The sequence below is a fragment of the Podarcis liolepis genome (assembly GCF_965112155.1).
Source record: "Podarcis liolepis genome assembly, chromosome: 1".
Classification (NCBI taxonomy): Eukaryota; Metazoa; Chordata; class Lepidosauria; order Squamata; family Lacertidae; genus Podarcis; species Podarcis liolepis.
Window position 1 is genome coordinate 72146512 of NC_139554.1, and position 18477 is coordinate 72164988.

General features: G+C 41.6%; 2 protein-coding genes across 8 annotated transcripts in view; one reads left to right on the top strand and one right to left on the bottom strand.

The window, feature by feature from the left end:
• USH1C (USH1 protein network component harmonin) overlaps positions 1-18477 on the bottom strand; it is a 99341-nt gene that overhangs the window by 43824 nt on the left and 37040 nt on the right. For 3 of the 7 annotated variants that reach the window (XR_014519811.1, XR_014519813.1, XR_014519814.1), the window contains exon 1: positions 5317-5466. Coding sequence is in view for 3 of the 7 variants with exons in the window: in XM_083478345.1 (XP_083334471.1) it covers positions 5317-5361 (45 nt within the window). In the remaining 4 variants the exon portion in view is untranslated. Of the gene's footprint in view, positions 1-3457; positions 3740-5316; positions 5467-18477 lie in introns of those variants that run through there. The other 4 variants (XR_014519812.1, XM_083478346.1, XM_083478345.1 and 1 more) reach the window with 3 other exon arrangements.
• Positions 9403-18477, top strand: part of OTOG (otogelin) — a 97458-nt gene continuing 88383 nt past the window's right edge. The window contains exons 1-5 of the mRNA XM_083495985.1: positions 9403-9488; positions 9717-9780; positions 11372-11426; positions 15872-15959; positions 18261-18353. Of these exons, the coding sequence (XP_083352111.1) occupies positions 9431-9488; positions 9717-9780; positions 11372-11426; positions 15872-15959; positions 18261-18353 (358 nt within the window). The 5' untranslated portion in view covers positions 9403-9430. The remainder of the gene's footprint in view (positions 9489-9716; positions 9781-11371; positions 11427-15871; positions 15960-18260; positions 18354-18477) is intronic.

An 18477-nucleotide genomic window follows, 5' to 3' on the forward strand; every position in this document is an offset into this window, starting at 1 on the left:
TGCTCCTAATAAGGTCTAAGGAAGAACCATGTAAGCCCCATACAAAACTGCTGCAGCAATGCAAATGAACATCTGACAATACAAAAGGAAAATAATCTACAGTGCAGACACACCCTCCATGAACACTGTCAAACCATTTTCTTCGTCATTGCTTGTTTTTCCTGCCCCCTCCCCCCACCCAAATCTCTAATGAACAAGCAGTTAGGATTCATGTGATCACTGAACTATGTATTCTAAATAGAATGATGTACAAATGGGAAAGCCAAAACACCCATAAATATATGAGCAGGATATGTATAAGTTATTTACTGACTTTTAATATGCAACAGTAAATTGAGCATTACTTGTAGAAGGGACATAAATTGTGCAACAATGTTCAATATGGCATCACTTGGCCTTTCCAGCAGCAGCAGAGCACATAAAATAAGAACATAAATAATGATGACTAGATTTTGAAGTCTATGGCTTGGGTTGTAAGTTTCTCCTCTATTCATGTGGGTGTGGGCATTTCTACCCCCCCCCCAATCTTTAACATCCCGTACTATATCCCACATCATTCCTAAGTATCTCCCGGATGCAGAGGGAAGGAAGAAGTAAGAAATTATCCTTCCATAAAATGTGAACTCTGTTCTGTTCATAAAATGAAAGTTAGGATCCAAGCGTATGTGTCCGGACACAATAAAGGATGCTTACCCAGAATCAGGGCTGGGTTACAGTTGCAGTCCGGCAGAGCTCCTTGGGGTAGGGTGGAAAGAGCCCTGGCCATTGGTTTTGGCCAAGGTCGACTGCGGGGAATGATGGGAGTGCCCACCAACTATTCAATTCAAATTGGCCATGGAGGGGGGAGGGGGGAGGGGGGGAGCCTTGGCAGTGGACCAGACTGAGCAAGTCTTCACTCAGGTCCGCTGCACCAGCTTCCAAGGATTGGCAACCCATTTGGGCTTTTCTTCAGGCTATCCCTGACAGAAGAACCACTGGAAACAATTTCCTTCCTTGCTGGGTGCAGAAGGAGCCTCCACAGCAGTGGAGCTCCTCTGCCAGGGAAGAGTCCCATCTGCTAATTCCTTCCAGCGGCACAGAACATGAGTTAGGATCGCACTGTTGTTCAGTTGCATTAAATGGGCCATTAGTTATCTGGCTGAAATTAACATGATCCACTTTGTATGTCTCGGAGGCTGGGATGGCTTATAGTACAGAGGTATTGGAACTGTGGTGAGAGTCTCTGATTGGTCTCAGGATGATTTATGAATATTATCATCATAAAAGGCCACAAGTACAAGGTACAAGACCATAAATATTATGTTAGGTACACAGGAGAGCAATATGTCTGCTGCAACCCAGTCCAACCCTTATAGTTAACAGATATGAATAACAGTCATAGTTACAGAAGCAGAGATCCTTTATTAAAAGCTGCCAAAAATATTTTAACCTCACCTCACCATTCAATTTCACGATGGTGCTTCCCTATTTATAATAGTGGGAAGCAAATTAAGCCTAACATTTTGTTAGATAACTTACCAGTAGTTCTTAGCCATGAAAGACAAAAGAGGAGAGAGGTTTTCTTTCTGCTAATGTAAAAAGCAGTCTTGAATATGCTTATCTAGAAATAACGCTACTGAAGTAAATGGTAACTGGCAGTGAAATCTCATATGTGTCTACTCATAAGTAATTCCCATTGGTTTATTCCCAGGTAATTATTACAGGCTTGTTTCTAGAGAAATGTGTTTATGAGCTGGTTGCAAAAAAAGGCAAAGGCAGAGCCCAATAAGACACATAACTCGAAGTTAAGCTGTACAAATGCAATTTTAAAATGAAACTGGGTGGAACTTAAAAATGAGACTAAATCATCCTAGATGGCGAGTTTGGTACAGGCAGAAAAGGGGGGAAGATCAATGTTAGTGGGGATAGCTGGATGCTCTTCATGATTATTTGTTTACTAGAAATATGCACAGGTATAAAATATGGTTGGTACTGATTGTGGGTCCAAGAGTTGAGGAGGCAGCCTGTTGAGGATGGAGCTGCATTGCCTCTGAAGGCTCCTAGAGCCATTACTGTCACCTGAGGCTCAGGTAGCTTCAGCGGAGAAGAGAGTTGATTAATAACATCTGGCCCTTCCTGGACTGCTGCATTGTCTGTTATTGGTTTTATTTCATTGTAATGGCTTTTATGTTGATATGCTGTATTTTAATACAATGTTGTGTACTGCCCACAGGACCTCTTGGCTGAAGAGCAGGTTGCAAATATAAAAACAATAATTACAATTATTTGGTGTGTTCGTTCTATGGAAAATCCCTAAGAAGAGTGCATACAAACATAAATTGCATAGACGTTAAGGGCATTCTCAACAAAACTGGAGTTTCATTTTCTCCCCCCACCAATGGTTTGTATTCAGCTAACTTTTACTTACAATAGACTCATTAAAATTAATGACCATGACTAATTTTGATTCATTCATTTCAACGGGTCCAACAAAGTTAGTTAGACACAGCCCAATATATTTCCAGTATGATGCCTAAAAACGCTCTTACAGTGTGAATGAATTACAGCCTCCCACTTCACCGAAACTGCCAAAGACCATTTTCATATCATTTTGCCTGCCAAATCGCACATGAATCTTTTTTTGTTTCTTTGTTTTCTCAATGTGGTCAAATTCTGTTTCAAGAACAAGTGTTCACCTACTTTTAGGTCAAGAATTTTTTCATTGCTGTCTGGCAGCTACTTGCTTTCACTTTTTTTTTTAAAGGGTAAGAACAAAAGAGCTATTATGCAATACACCTAGCCTTGCCAAGTGTCTTGGTCATTGACAAAGAAAGACCAAAGAGAGAGGAGGAGGAGGAGACGGCAAAAACTGTTTTTGGAGGGTATTTCTTTCCTGAGAAATTGCTCTGTGAGACTTTCTAAAATGATGATGCACCCATATATGTATATATCTCTATATATGTAGTGATGTTGATTATTGTTGTAAAGACTGCCCAGAAAGTTAAGAAACGGCAAGGTCAGCTCCTTGAACTTTCCATTGCCTTCCGCTCGCCTGCTTTGAGAGGCGCAGGGAAAGGCAGGTCTGGGTCGGTAGAAGAAAGATGGATGGCGAGAGAAGCAGGTTTGCTGGGCGCGCACATTGCGAGCAGCCCATGGCAAGGGTGGGCTCTGCTCCTTCCTGCCCAGAGGAATCTTACCCTAATCCGCCACACATCTCGGGTCCACTGGGGAAAAAGAAACTTTCTTCTGCTGAAGGAAGCATGCCAGCCTCCCTTCCCCTCCCCCCTGCTCCCCCCTCCGCCAGCTCCGAGTTAATTGACACCGAGAGTCCATAGTCCCAGCGCAATGCCCACGCTCCCTTCGCTGGCAGCGCCAGCAGCTTCTCTCGCTTACGAGGCGGAAAGTGAGGTTAGCGAGGAAGCCCGAGGACGCCGCAGGGATCGTAGGGCAGGCGGTGGGCCGAGCGCCCCTCTCTTACCTTGTGCCTGAATTCCCTGGCCACCTTCCGCTCCATGGCAATGGGGAGAGCGACCTTCGCTTGGGGAACCTTCGTCGGTGCGCGCACCCAGCCGATGCCGTTTCCTCCTGGTCCTGGGCGCAGGTTAGGACGCAGGACTCCGGCCGAGCGCTAGAGGGCGCAGCGCAGTCCTGCGGGAAGGGCCGGCCTGCGCAAGCAGACGGGTTGTCGGAGGAAGAATGTTATTGGCAAGGAAGGCGCTTACCAGGTCGCCTCGCGCTGCCTCGACATTTTCTTGATCTCCTGCAGCCTCCCTAATTTCAGTGAAAGGGGGACAACTCAGATCAGCTTCCACTGCATATTATTTCTCGCAAATCTTATCTTTCTGCTATATACTACACTAGGGTTCGTCCAGGTGAAATTACGCACAATGAAAGACTTTTTACAGTCCCATTGATTTCGATGGAAGAGAGTTGCGCAACTGCTAATTAATTCTTCCAGTGAAATGAGACTTCAAGGCGGTAAGCCTATTTATCTGGCAGTAAGTTCCAATGATATCAATAGGACTTTCTTTTGGATAGGATTGCACTATTGCTTAACTTTCACACACAGTGTCTCATGACTTTGGGCACTTGGAAGTCTCCCTTATAAGCGTTCTGTGCTGCAACTTAGGGTAGGATCCCAAAGATCCACATCAGGAACTGCAGCTGGAAGGGGAAATTCTTACCCCAGAGCACACAAGTGGACTCTTTGGGTCCAAGATGGTCAAAATTTCACTTCGTTATAGACCCTCTGAATGCAGGCAGATGTAATACATTTTGTAGAGGATTATGGTTTGAACACAATCTTGCCATTCTCAACTTTGCAACTTTGTCAGTAGCAGAATGATCTTGCATAGAAACAGTTTTTCAAGTTATTTCACCTGAAAATGAATCAGCCACAGTTTTGAACACCCCCCTCACTCCCAAAGGTTCCCATCAAGCTACAGAACCTTCCTTTTCCTTCTCCTCTTCCAGCCCATCCAGGAAAAGTCTATGTAGCAGGTGCATTCCATAACTCCACCTTCTCCTACACTTTCCATTCTTCATTCTTTCCGTCTAGGTCATAGGCACAGTCTGTAGCATTCACTAGCTTCATTCCATGCACAGAAACTGTGACAATGGTACTGCTGTACTTTCAAACCAAGAAAGTGAATAACATGCTGCCATTAGAAATTATTCTAAATCCTTCCAGGTTGTGATGCCAATTCTGTTTCCTTATTCAGACTGAGGTGATTCCCTCGGAGCCTTGTCAAGTGAAATGAAACCACCTCATGGTGAAAGCTATGAGAAAAGCAAATACAAATAAGACAAAAACCTGCAAAGAACTCAAAATATTTAGTCCAATTATCCTTGATTTGTTTTTATTTTTAAGTACAATCTAAATTAAAATATCCTTGCAAGGTTTTTATACTTGTCATCTGTAGAAGGTGATATGAGCTAAAGCAAAAACAAAAAGTACTTTGTGATGTCTTGGAAATCCAGACATTTTTAAAAATCCTGCAGAGAGGTACCTAATAAACGCAAAAGTAATGTTTCTGGACAATTCAGCTAAACACCTGTGTGAGCAGAAGCCAGCATAGTCAGTCCCACTAGTGCAATGGGCTTTTCCCTCTCTCACCTGGTGCCCCTGTGCCCTCCAAATCATATTGGGGGAATTAGGAGAACCCCCAGAACAGTACATGGAGGGAGGAGAGGGGAAATAATACCATCTGGAAAGCAGGTTGTAGTATCACAACGTTGACTTTCCCTCTCTAAGTATAATGCCAAGGTTGGAAGGGGAGAAAATGAAGGAGAAGACCAGTTACTTATTGGAAGTGTTGGGAATGGGATGCAACTCGCCTTGTGTTGAAGGCTGGTAGGTTTGCAGGAAGAGGAAGTAGGCATAGGATGTAGGGCAGATCCCAGTGCTTGAACTAAGTTTTGCAAATTGCAGGAAGACTGTCTGAGGAACTGAGGTGGATAGTGGTCATGAGATATGAAGTTCTAAACCTAACAGACAAAATAGAAAGTGACAAATCACAGGTTTTGGGTGGCATCCACCACAGTGACTCAAAAGTGCAATTGCTGATTTTCTAACAAAAATATGTAACTTGTCCCTCAGATCAGCTTCCATACCCGAGGACTGGAAAATAGCAAGTGTAACAAAATTTGTTTTTTAAGGATTTAGGGGAAACCGTGGACATTTCAAGCCTGTTAGCTTAATATCTATTCTGAAAAAACTGGTAGACAGTATTGTTAAAAGATAAAATAAACCAGCATATAGAAGAGTAAGCCTTGCTACTGCAGATCCAGCATGGCTTTGGCAAGGGCAAGTCCTATGAACAAGCAAATAGATAAAAGTGATCTGGTTGCCATAGTGTACTTGAACTTTAAAAAATGCTTTTGACAAAGTACCTCACCCAAGACTCCTGAGTAAGCTTAACAGTAATGGAATAAGAAAAGAGGTCTGTTTGTGTACCAGGAATTGGTTAAGAAGGAGGAATCAGATAGAAGGAATAAATGGACAGTTCTCTGAATTTATACTTAGAAATGTGGTGCAATCAGTGTATACCCAAATAGATAACATACTTCCAGGCCATTCAGAAAGTTAACTTTGCTATATATAATCTCTGAGACACACTGATAACAAGAAAAGCCAGAAAATTGGGTACATTTGAAAACAGAGGCCATCAAAGCAAGTTTACATGGAAGTGAATGTTTATTTGTGGAAGTTCTGCTGTCACTTGAAGCTTATATTTGTGGGTGTTTTCTAGTCTAGGTTTCCCCCGTCTAAGTTAGGAGAAGCAAGCTTTATATTTTAGTTTTATTCATTACTTGCATGAGTGATTCCTGCAAAATATTAAGTTTGGAAATATTCCCTTTAAGGAAAAGTCATATATTGTATTTTGATGTGTGTGTGTGTGTGTGTGTGTGTGTATGTGTGTAAATTAGCAGCTTATTAATTGTACCAAGTAGTCCTATATGGGGTGCTATTAAAGTACAATATACAATGGTACCTCGGGTTAAGTACTTAATTCATTCCAGAGGTCTGTTCTTAACCTGAAGCACCACTTTAGCTGATGGGGCCTCCTGCTGCTGCTGCACCGCTGGAGCACGATTTCTGTTCTCATCCTGAAGCAAAGTTCTTAACCCGAGGTACTATTTCTGGGTTAGTGGAGTCTGTAACCTGAAGCATATGTAACCCGAGGTACCACTGTAATAGCAGAAGAATGGTACTGGTATTTAAATCTGAAGACAGACTTGGAGTAATTGTCATAGTCTGCCACGGTAATATATTTCCCTGTACTTCAGGAACACAAATAACCTTGCCCAGCAAGAGGCAATTTGTGCACAAAAGCAGATCTCAGTGTGCAGATTTGATTTATTTGTATAGATCTTGCCTATTCTCCCCCTCCCCTGATGTTTTCATTATTGTGCAAGGAAGTGAAATAATCTGTGTTCTTGTCTCAGACAAGCAGCATCTCCATATGAAATTTCTCAGCTAGAAGATCAGTTGAAGGAAAATGCAAGTCTCTACTCTCCAGACAGAAACCTGGTTGCAGGAAAATAGATTTTTCCTAGTTGTCAATCCATGACATATTGTTGCTGGGAAAGTGCAATCCACACAGTGCCTGCTAGCTGCTCTAAATGTATTGGCATTTGTCTTCCCTCTGCATTCACTCTGACAGGTTAGATGCTAACTCAATAGGCATGTAAATGTCAACTGTTGGTGAGAATTTGGTCACCCAGGTTTGAAAATCAGGAGTTCTGCTGTGTATCTGCTATGTTTCTGTTATGGTGCAAATGCAGCATAAGAAGCTAAATGTTTCAGGGTGCTGAAATAAACAGAGGGAGGAAATTAGAAGGCACCCTTTTTTCATTTTGTGCTTACAGAAGGACCGAGTTTTGGTGAAGACGTCATTGTGGTTTCATCATTCCTACTGAAATGAATCACTTGTTACAGCTGGAAATACAATACTTGGGGACTAATTACAAAGACGGGAATGAGATCTTTTTAATTACTTGCTGTTAACAGACTTCCTAAAGCAGTCAGAAAAGGGACTCTTTTCATCTGAGACAATTTCTCACCTGGCAATGGAAGCTTTTAAAGCTTCTGTTATGAGATAGCTGAAGGATGAAGGAAGGGAGACAGGGGTGAGAGAAAGTATGGCAGATGGCAGAGGGAGGAGGCAGGGAGGAAGGGAAGAAGATAATACTACAAAGGAATGAAAGAGGAGAAAGTGCACACACAGAATGGCAAAAAGCTAGAAATAAAAGGAGTACCTTCATTTAAATAATGTGAGGAAGCAAAAAACACAGAAATATTTAATGATTATACTTTGTGATAAAAATGAGCTGTATCAGGGGCTATCCAAACTGACATTTACAAAGTCTGTAGATTAAGGCTTGCATATTTCATTTTGAAAATATGGGAAGGAAATCTGTTATCGTGGCACACCTTAAACAGGACTATGCCATCTTGGCTCATGCTCAGGCTGGTGCTTGGAATTCTCCATTTGCCACAAACACTTTTTAGTTAAAATGCATCTAGCTATGAGAGATATGTTTCATGCACACTGTGCATGTCATTACAACCTAATTAAACCAACAAATTTACATGTATCCAGTTTGCCAATGTGTGTTGCATATGGAGAAATGGTCATTGGCCTTTGTGGCTATATATATTTTAGGTTATAACCATTTTAAGTTGCCTATTTTATGTATGGAATAGATTTGTATCACATTTACAGGCTCCCACGACTCCTTTGTTCCCATTCTGCAATACCACTGCCCTCTGCATTTACACGTAGCACATGTGAATTGCCCTGAGACCTCTGGGTATAGGGCGGTATATAAATTCAATAAAAAAATAAAATAAATAACACAAGAGAGGCTCTGAGGTCCACTGAGCAGCTTGATCATACTCAGACGTAAGATGCATCAACATAAATACACTTTTTAATGGTTTTTTTTAATACATAAAGGTAATTTATGTATGTACTACTGTGGCCTGTGTCTTGCTAGCCCAAAATGGAAAACAAGCAAGGTCCCAACTCAAGACGAATGGCAACTGATGGAATATGTGTAGCTTGTGGACCTAAAAATAGAATAAGAGAACAAGAAGAACATATGTTTTTGTTTTTGTAAATAATTTTTAGAAGAACGTATGTTAAAAGAAGACTGGAAAATGTTTATTGAATATATGGGGGGAACTGTGTACACTTGAAAACGTTGGCAGCAGTGTAAATAAGTTTTGAGGGATGTAATAATGGAATACTGACTGGTTTAGTTCATGTAAAATATGCAGGGATTTATGTTATGCAGAATGAATCATGGAAAGAGAAGGAAAGTTGTTGGTGTTTAAGGTTGTTTACATGAATATCCTAAATTGTAAAACTATATATATGTGAAGCAAGATCCATCAACAAAGCATCTTTATAGGCTGTCATCCAATGCATATTTCCTTTGAGTAGGTCTCAGAATAAAGAGTCTGCAGGATTAGCCAAAAAGGTGCGTGCCTGTATCCCCTCCCTAGATTCACACGCGCCCAACGGGGTGTTGTGTGGCCTCCTCTTTCTGAGCGCGCCACGGGCGAATCAACCCGAGCGAGGGCATTTCCGAGTCCCCAGCCGAGCTTCCCAGCGCGGGTCGTCGCCTCGCTCCCATTTCTTCCTGGAGGCCTGAGCTGCGCTCCCTATGGAAGGGGCAGGGGAACGGCGCCTCCTCCTGAGGGGCCGACATTATGCTAATCAGTGAGGGGAGGCGTCCCCCCAGCGCCGAGCGGCGGCGTTTGGAACGAGAACAAGGCGAAGCGAGCCGGCCGGTGCGGGTCCACCCCTTGCCGTCCACACTTGCCCAGCGGCGGGGCGCGGAGATGCTGGCCACCAGGCGCGGCGGGTAAGGGGAGCGCTCGCCTTCCCTCAGCCTCGCCTCCCGCGGCCACCTCAGAGAGCTCGTCGCTCGCTGCGTCCCGATGGAGCCGCGCTTCAGGCGCGCGAAAGGGATGCTGGTGTACGTCTGGGTGCCTCAGGGTGAGTGTCGGAAAGCGCGCGGTTACTGTGAGGCGGGAGGTGTCGTCGTCGTCGGTTCCTTTCAAACGTGTGGGTGGGGGAGGGGATTATTATCAGTATTATTCTTATTACTATTACCTAGGCGCCGGGAAGGGGCTCCAGGCGCCGCGTTGGTTTGTGGGCGCCAAGGGCACTCTGGGCAGCCTCGCGCCTTCCCAGCCTCCTCTCAGCTCGCCTCCTCTTTTGCAGCGCTGTTCGCGTGGAGCGTGGCTGCGCAGCTGTCTCCGAGGAGCGCGGCCCCCGGCCAGGCGAGGTAAGTAAGGGGCGTGAGGGGCGCGCGGCGTGGCCCACTTGCCCTTCTCCCTGCGCGCGGCCCGGAGCGAGCTTGGGAAAGCGGGCTCGCCGTTCCGTACCTTCCCAGCTCCAAAGCAGGCAGAAAAGCGGGGCGCTCGTCAGGGAAGCTTACCTTAACTGGCATCTCAACTTCAGACTCGGGACGGTTCCTGTCTCTTTAATCAGTGGCGTAGCGTGGGGGGTGCGGGGGCCGGCCGCACCGGGCACAACATCTGGGGGTTAGGGTTAGGGGGCGCAAATCCACGGGTTAGGGGGCGCAAATTACTTGCCTTACCCCGGGTGCTGACAACCCACGCTACGCCATTGTCTTTAATAGAACGAGAGGAAAATTCCACCAGTGCTTTGGTCACCTCAGGGTGATGGGAAAAGCTGCACCTGGGGGGGGGGGTCTGCCCCGCCTGGGCTTTGATTTGACTCTTAAAGGGCCAGGGGCTCTGGGCGACCATTACAAGACCTGGAGGTGTTTGGGCTGAGGTGGTTTAAACTGGGAAAGCTTTGCTGAAATGTGCTGTGCGTTCTGACAAGGTGTGAGAGTGAGCGGTGGGAGAATCAAAATCTGCCTCCAGAGGCAGATCTTTGTTAGTTCCCTGCAGCAAAAGTAACAAAGAGTGATGTTGTTACCTTTAGAAACTAACAGATTTATTGCGGTCTAAGATTTCATGGGCTAAAGCCGCTCGATCATTTAATGAAGCAGTCCCTAGTTAAAAGAACATGCAATGCTACAAAAAAATAAAATAAAAACGTCTTTAAGGTGACACAAGACTCATAATTGTAATCAGAATCTGGTAATATATGAAATTTAATTGTGCTTCTGGCACAGAGCTTGGTTGCCTCTTCAGTTAATCACCTGGGGGAGCAGATTTTCTTATATTCCTGTGTCAAATATCTTAGGCAGGTTATGGAATTCTTTCCTCTAGTTCCCCTTGCCTGCAGAAGAATTATGGAGATATAGTTAAATGGGCATAAACATAAATAAATGGAAGCATTTCTGCATGAAATGCTTCTGGATTACACTGTTTATTTCCCTTACTGAGTAAGAAATGAGTTTAGTTGCTGGAAGTACATATGAGGCCACAGAGAATGGGGAATAACTCTTCATGGCTATATTCACACCAGCATTTTTATTGATACAATTTAAAATGTACTAAGTGCTCACAATTTGCAACCTGTTGATTCTTAATGTTTTACAGACTCACGAGGGATGGATTAATTTATCTGAGGAGAAATTAAGGATTTGTGGCTTTCATTTCAAGGTGGAGGGGAGTAATTAAGGAAAGGAGACTTGCATATAAGAGAGGAGCTGGTGTGTATTTGTTGTTCAGGAGCTAATCAAAGCAACCAGAGACAGAGTAGAAACACACCCTTTCGGAAAAACCAAGAGTCAAACCCCTTAAGCCCACTTTGCCTGATATTCGCTCCAAAGGAAACTCGCAGTTCAACCTGGGGCCCTCAGTCTGAGAAGAGGTGCAGCTTCCCTGAGTTCTGCATGAGTAAGAAAGGTGCAGATTACCTCTGCTAAACAAACCCAGCCTTGTTCTTTTTCCGCCTAGGAACGGCAGCAGTGCAGTACTTCGGAAAGGAGATCCTAGTGCCCTGGGAGAGCTGGTAAGGCAAGGGCACCCACTCACCTGATGGGAGCTGGTTTTTTTCTGTGTTCAAAAGGTTGGAGTGCTGGGAGGAGACGTTCACAGGATGGCTCAACCATGCATCCAACAAATTATAGTGTGTGGGGTAGGGGATGGGGATGGGTGTTCCAGTCACTGTGAATGTTTTCTTTCAGCCATTTGGCACTGTGTTGTCCAGCTGCTGAACGGAATACATTTCCTTATTTCCTTCCATTTTCTAGCAGTATTGAGAAAATGACTTGGTTTGCAAACAGCTTTAATGAAAGGGTTTGCTTTCAGCAATAGCTGTGTTTGCTCTGAGAGTGTTTTGCCTTGGTTCTTTTACTGAAATAACATGCAAGAATAGTCAGACAATTATACTCTTGGCTTTAAGTAGAATGTTCCCTCGCTATACATATTATAATTGAAGAAGGGTATTGAAACGGTTTGATGAGCTTTTGATATTAATGACTCCGGCTGATGGATTCTTGACTATGGTTGTAATATGAGTCAGTAAAGCTGAGATTTGCTACTTTGGTCACTGAAAGTGACCTGTTAGTACGTAAAAACGTATATAGAAACTTGCCCATTTTTATTTAGTAGAGGAACTTCAGCTATCCAACTCTAGAAGTAGAGGGGAAACCCCACTCAAATTTCCAAATGCATTCTAATAGTTGTTTTTCTTTGAATTCTATCTTGGCAGAAATCCATGAAAACATTGGAATGAATAAATGATATGCTTGGATTTGTAAAGAAAAATGCTTATTTTATAACATTACCTTTATGAAAGGATTATGAAAGTTATTATAATAGACAGGGATAATATTGTTTTATTTCTGTAGGTAAAATAAGCTGAAACAAAACCAAAACAAATCACGAGGCTAAATTATCAGAAACAATTATTACATTAACACATTATGTTGCTGATAAGATGTATTGTAATTTAAATTAAATACTTTCATTTAAATTAATGTTTATTTTTGTTGACAAAAACAAGCTTATTCAACATTTAAGCCTGATTCCTATTAATAATTCTTAGGGATTTGATATTGTTAAATGCAAGTTGTTCTTAGTTCTGTCAAAGTCTAGTGCTTATGAACTGCTTACTTTTTGTAATGTTCAGTCTTCTGTCTGAGTGCTATAAAATCAATATTTTGTTCTTCATTTTTTCAAAAAAGATTTTGAAGTTTAATAATGACAAATGTTATAGAAAAATAAATGAAAGAAAAAATATTTTTAAAAGCAATAAAGTTGTTACAATTGCTAAGGAATAGGATGCAGTTCTACAATTTATTGAGCCAATAATAAAACACACCAAGTAGAAAAGGATGCATGTCTATAATTAGGTTTTATTTAGTACAGTACAAAGTTACTTTTTATCTTCTTTTTTTAAGTAAAAATTTGTAATGATTTTGCTTTGGGCTGTCAAACCATTTGTAATTATTTCATTTGTAATTTAATTTCTTTATAATTAAATTATACACCAGAACTATATCAACTGCCATGTCTTTTAAAGTATATTTTCCCTTCATTCTTCTTTCTGGTTCTTATTTTCTGAATGGGGAAAGAAGTTAGTCACTTTGTACAGCTTAATTAGGCTCCTCAATATGAGTCTGTTTCTTGATCTTGTTTTTCTCCACTTTTTGTTTCTGGAGAGGTTTTGCAGAGAGAAAAATATTCTGCACAATCACAATAATTAAATCAACTGCTGATAAGGCCAAAAATTTGCTTTTATGAAAAGCATCCAAGGAATGATAACAACCATTCAGTTGCCGCTTTTCAAGCTGTTGATCCTTAATCCCTTACTCCAAACAATTCTAACTTGAAAATAAATATTTGGCAGATGTAACTGAAATGGGAACATCATCAGTTTGGGTAATTTAAGACCATATTAATGGAACTGACGTAGTTAAACTCAGGAGAGGAGGGTAGACCAAGAGTGGATGATCTCAAAACTATGGGGAAATGGCAGACAGTTCATTAGCACCCATTGAAAAACTGCTGATGCTCACCAGCTGAGTTGAGCCAGTGACAACACCCACATGTGACTCAGACACAGAATGTGTCAGTGAACTCAGATCATTGGGGACACACCCCAGTCTGCTTCTCTGCATCAAACACACTCCGCAGTGCTAAAGTGCCCTCACTCCATCAGCTCTAGTGCCTCAGCCAGCAATGATCCTCCATTGCAAGTCTTCAGATATCCCTTCAGGCAGGTGCTATTGTTTTGGAGTGCAACACACAGACTGAAAAAGGAAGGGCACACAACATAGTACCCACAGAGAGCACATGCATCCTTTTTGGGACAAGAATTCAAGACATATCCCAGGACAGAAAGATTCTTGCCAAGCAGCCAAGGGGAGAGGCCATAGAGCAGGCATCCCCAACCTTCAGCCCTCCAGATGTTTTGGACTACAACTCCCATCATCCCTGACCACTGGTCCTGTTAGCTAGGGATCATGGGAGTTGTAAGCCAAAACATCTGGAGGGCTGCAGGTTGGGGGTGCCTGCCATAGAGGCACACTGACAGCAGCAACCTCCCATGGTTCACTGCATATAGCATGGGAATAGAAAGCAAGAAACAGGAGTTCAAGACTCATCAGGGAAAAGGGATGAGGAATGACCCTATTCAGCTTTTGTTTATGAGCACATACGCAATCATGGAAGGGGGGAAATAAAGGGAACTCATTGCATTCAATCCATAGTACAACATCACTGAGCAGTTCTTAACCAATTAGACCAAAGCAACGGATAGGAATTGGACACAACATGGGTCATTGGGTCTTTCCCCATCCCCATGTGGTTAAGTTACATTGATGGTTGTTACTTTGTCCCCCCCTTGCTGTTTTAATGTTTTCTGACTGGTTTATTGCATTTAATTTTGCTGTTGGTTAAATTGTTATGTTGATGTTTTGACTTAGTTTATTGGGTTTCACTGAGGAGAGATGGATATAAATATTTTAAATAAACAAGTAAATATTCACAGCACTTATTGCAATACTATTTGCTCCCTTCCCCTGGTGGCTCCAGCATTTCAAGTCGGGTTTTGCCAACTGGGTCCTAGATTGTAGTTCATTTGCTTTGCGTCAGATCCATCTCCTTGGAAGTAGGGAGAGGGGATTAAAGGTAAAGTTGAGGCAAGGCATTTGGTTATTAGTCTTTCTGCAAACAACTGCATGGAATATTTATTTATACATATATTTGTAAAACTTATACCCTGGTCTTCCAATGCATTTACTACTTGCCTTGTGCAGTTTAGTTTAAAACCGTTGCAAAATAAACATTTACATAAAACAAATAGCAGCATGAAATCAGAACGGGTTTAGCAGATAAAAACATTCTAAAAGGGTGTAGATGGGCTAATATTTTTTAAAGTCCATGTTATTTGAGATTGTTGGCCTCATCACTTGAAGGTTGTGAGCTGATGATACTGAAAATGTGTGTACTGTTGAATATTGCTGGTGTCATTAGAGCCACATTATGGACCTCAAGTCCAGTGCCCTGTGCAGTCAGAGCCCTAGCAGCAACATGTAGGTGTGCTAGGAAGCAGAACAACGTGGTGTCTGGCTTAATCTCTGAAATTTTCACCCTAGATAAAGAGTGAGTGCAAGCTCACCCTATCAGCCACCACTCGGGGGTGGTGAGGGCAGTACAGCAGTGAGAAGGTGGGCCAGGGGACTTGGTCCAACTTCTTATTGCTTCAGGGCCTTATTGGCTGTGAGCCCCCAAAGCTAGAACTAATTGGCTGAACTTGCTGCTGCTCTTGTCCTGTTGTGGAAATGATTTAAACTAAAATGGTGGGCAGATGGAGGCTTGGTACACGTTTTGGTACTCAGCTATAGTGGCCTTCTCAGCCATCTGGGGAAGAAGGAAGAAGAATACTGTTGCTGTTTCTGCCCAGCTGGGCTGATGGTAGGGTTGCCATATTGCCCAGTTGGTTGGGTTTTATCCAGATGGCTTTGCCACCCAATGCCTATTTGCATGATTAGTTCCTCCTCCTGAAAGTTATTTAGCATAGACCTTACAGATTCCTTCATTTGAGAGAAAATGTGCAGGCACTATTTTATCCAAACATTTTGTGAGAAATGCATCTCGTTTCTCTTTCGATGCTCTTAGCCGATGAGTGAAGTTACAGCTATGATTGACACTTGGGAGACAACTGCAAACCATAGAGATAACAGACTATAGAGTCACAACCTTGTGTCTGCAAAAGGAATATCTACATGATAAAAAGATTCCTTTTGGTAACTACATGGCCTTAGCCGCAGATGTATTATGGGTTATCTTATGCTTTAAACTTGAATCCTTTTTTGAAATTTGATTTAAAGCTTGATGGCAAACATGAGCATGTGTTACAACATCTTTTAAAACTATGTTTCTAAAGAGTTATAAGCCCTTCACAGTGCCATGCTTTTTTAGATTAATTTTTTTATCCTTTCTGTACAGGAATTTGGAACATCAGTTTATAACTCTTCATCTACTACAGTATCTTCCAGGCAAAGAAAATTTCACAACACAATTTGTGAATCATCCAGTAAGCTCCCTCTTTGTTCTGTTTTAAATCTGTTGGGAGCCATCCAGAGTGGCTGGGGAAACCCAGATGGATGGGTGGGGTATATAATAATAATAATAATAATAATAATAATAATAATAATAATAATAATAATAATAATATAATGATGATGTGATTATGGTTATTTTTAAAAATCACTGACCACAGTAACATGTGTCCCCACTTCACACTTCTCATTATTGACTATGTACATGCAAACAAGATGCCTGCTTGCTAAGTATTAAAATGTTTGCAGTTTTAGAGTATATATAGTCTGGATGAAGTATCTAAACAAAGTTTGATAAAGTAGCGTGAAAGGGGAAGTAAGGGAGAGGTGATAGCTGTGTCTAGAATACATTAGGAAATACAACAAAATCTGTGAGTGGTATTCACACCTCCTTCACTCAGGGTTGACCCATTGAAAGCAATAGATCTCACATAGTCATGTTCATTAATTTCATTGGCTTTACTCTGAGTAACTCCTAGTTGAATACCACCCCATATGTTGTAAAAGAAGAATTTATGACAAACTTCCCTTAGACATGAAATTGACTAGGTTGGAATTTTTCACTATGCCAAGTGATTTGTATGGGACGTGTGGAAGCTCCTCCAAGGAGGAAAAGGAATGAAAATACATTTGCTTTATGGGGAGGTTCACCTTCATTTATATTCACACACTTAATAACCTACTGATGTAGGATAATGGTTAGTTCCAAAATAGTGGAAGGGAAGAATTTAGTTCTTCTGTTCCATAGAAATAATAAACTTTGTATAGCCAGAGGCAAAGGGCAAGACAAAGTAAAAGACAAGAATCCAGAAGAGTAAATGGAGCCAGAGAGTGGAACATGTCATGTGTGAAAGCCCCAGATATAAGAGGGAAATTTATAAGGTCTTCTAGCAGGAGGAATTCTATGGATCACTAGCTCCATTAATAGCATTTCTATTAAAATTCTCCAGTGCTGGCATCACAAACTGGGCAAATGTAGAAGCAGGCACTGGGGCAAAATTGGTAATGAAAATATTAATAAAATGAACCTAGAACAGGACATCAGATGGAAAATTGCCTTTGAAATTTAATTGGCTTTTCAATTGCCATTTTCAAAGTCTGTCTGCAGCTCTCTTGCCAGCTGGTTAATGATGGATTACAGGATGAATACAATGAATATTATTATTTCTGGCTTATCTGGCAATGTCAAAAGCTATTTACCTGGTATTTAAGCATTGGCTTACAGTATTTTTCAGGATCCTAAATTAATGGGAGCTGATCCTTCTCAACAACACAGAATATGAGCCTAGAGCTTATTAAATTTAACTCTTATTACACTGAGTCTACATCTTCATATTCCTTATGAAAGTATTACTGGTGATTTTGTTAAAAAATAGTTTGTAATTGATTGTTATTTGTCACACATTATTTATGTGGTATGTAGAAATATGATTCAGAAGTTTTCCAGTGATATTAGATCACTTGTAAATGTCAATGTGTATGCTTAAATAGTTAATTTATTTTATAAACTAAATATTGGGAGGGGGGGGGAAAGATTATTTTTGCAAACTATTACAGATACTGGGCTGGATCAACAGGTTCCTTCTGTGAATGAAAGGGGTCCTTCTGTGAATATTAGACTCCTTCCATGAGTGGAAGGGAATCTTTGGATCCTGTTACTTCTGCTATTTAATACTGTGCATTTTATAGAAGATGGAATGTTTCTTTGCCTAGAGGATGGGAATCATTACATGCTGCAGAAGGAGCAGGTATATGTGTCTATGGTGTTCCTTTAACATGTGAGAATGATACCCATCTATTTTTGAGGTGTCATTGCCCTTGGATTAGGAGCCTTTTATCTGGAAGGGAAACTTTGGATGCAGCCCATCCCATGCAAAAAACTGCAACAAGTAGTAATAGCTCTGAGTCCAAACAAAGTCTATGGTTTGGCTCCCATATGTTAGGGGAAATTGCAGGTCTACATGGTACCCACTAATTGCAGGGAGGTACCCACTAACATCTGTAATGTATGATGTACCTATAAGTAGGACGATTTATAAATGCTTAGCAGTAGCCAACACTCTATCACATGTTGGTAACAAAAACATTTTTCTCAGTTAAGAGATGTGTGATTTTCAGTCCACAAATGAGATGCAAACAATTGTTTTCTGAGAAAACCCTTGCAGTCCATTATCTGAAACATGTGTTGCTATTATCTACTTTCATGTGTCCATATAATTACCCCTTAACATGTATATGACTTGCAAATAAAGGATTATGCATTCTGTCTTAATTAGATTCATTCACATGCTTTAATGGAGGTGAGTGCGTGCATTGGCAACTGTGTGACTGTAGTCGATATAATGCAACTGGATCAAGATGTCAGAAAAGTGAGTAGAAAGTAGTTTGCATGTTACATATTGTGTCTAGCATGACATAAGACCCACACTTATAGCTTTACTGGCAAACTTCTTTTCAGAAGAAGGCTCAATTGTATTCTTGGGCCTTTTTGAA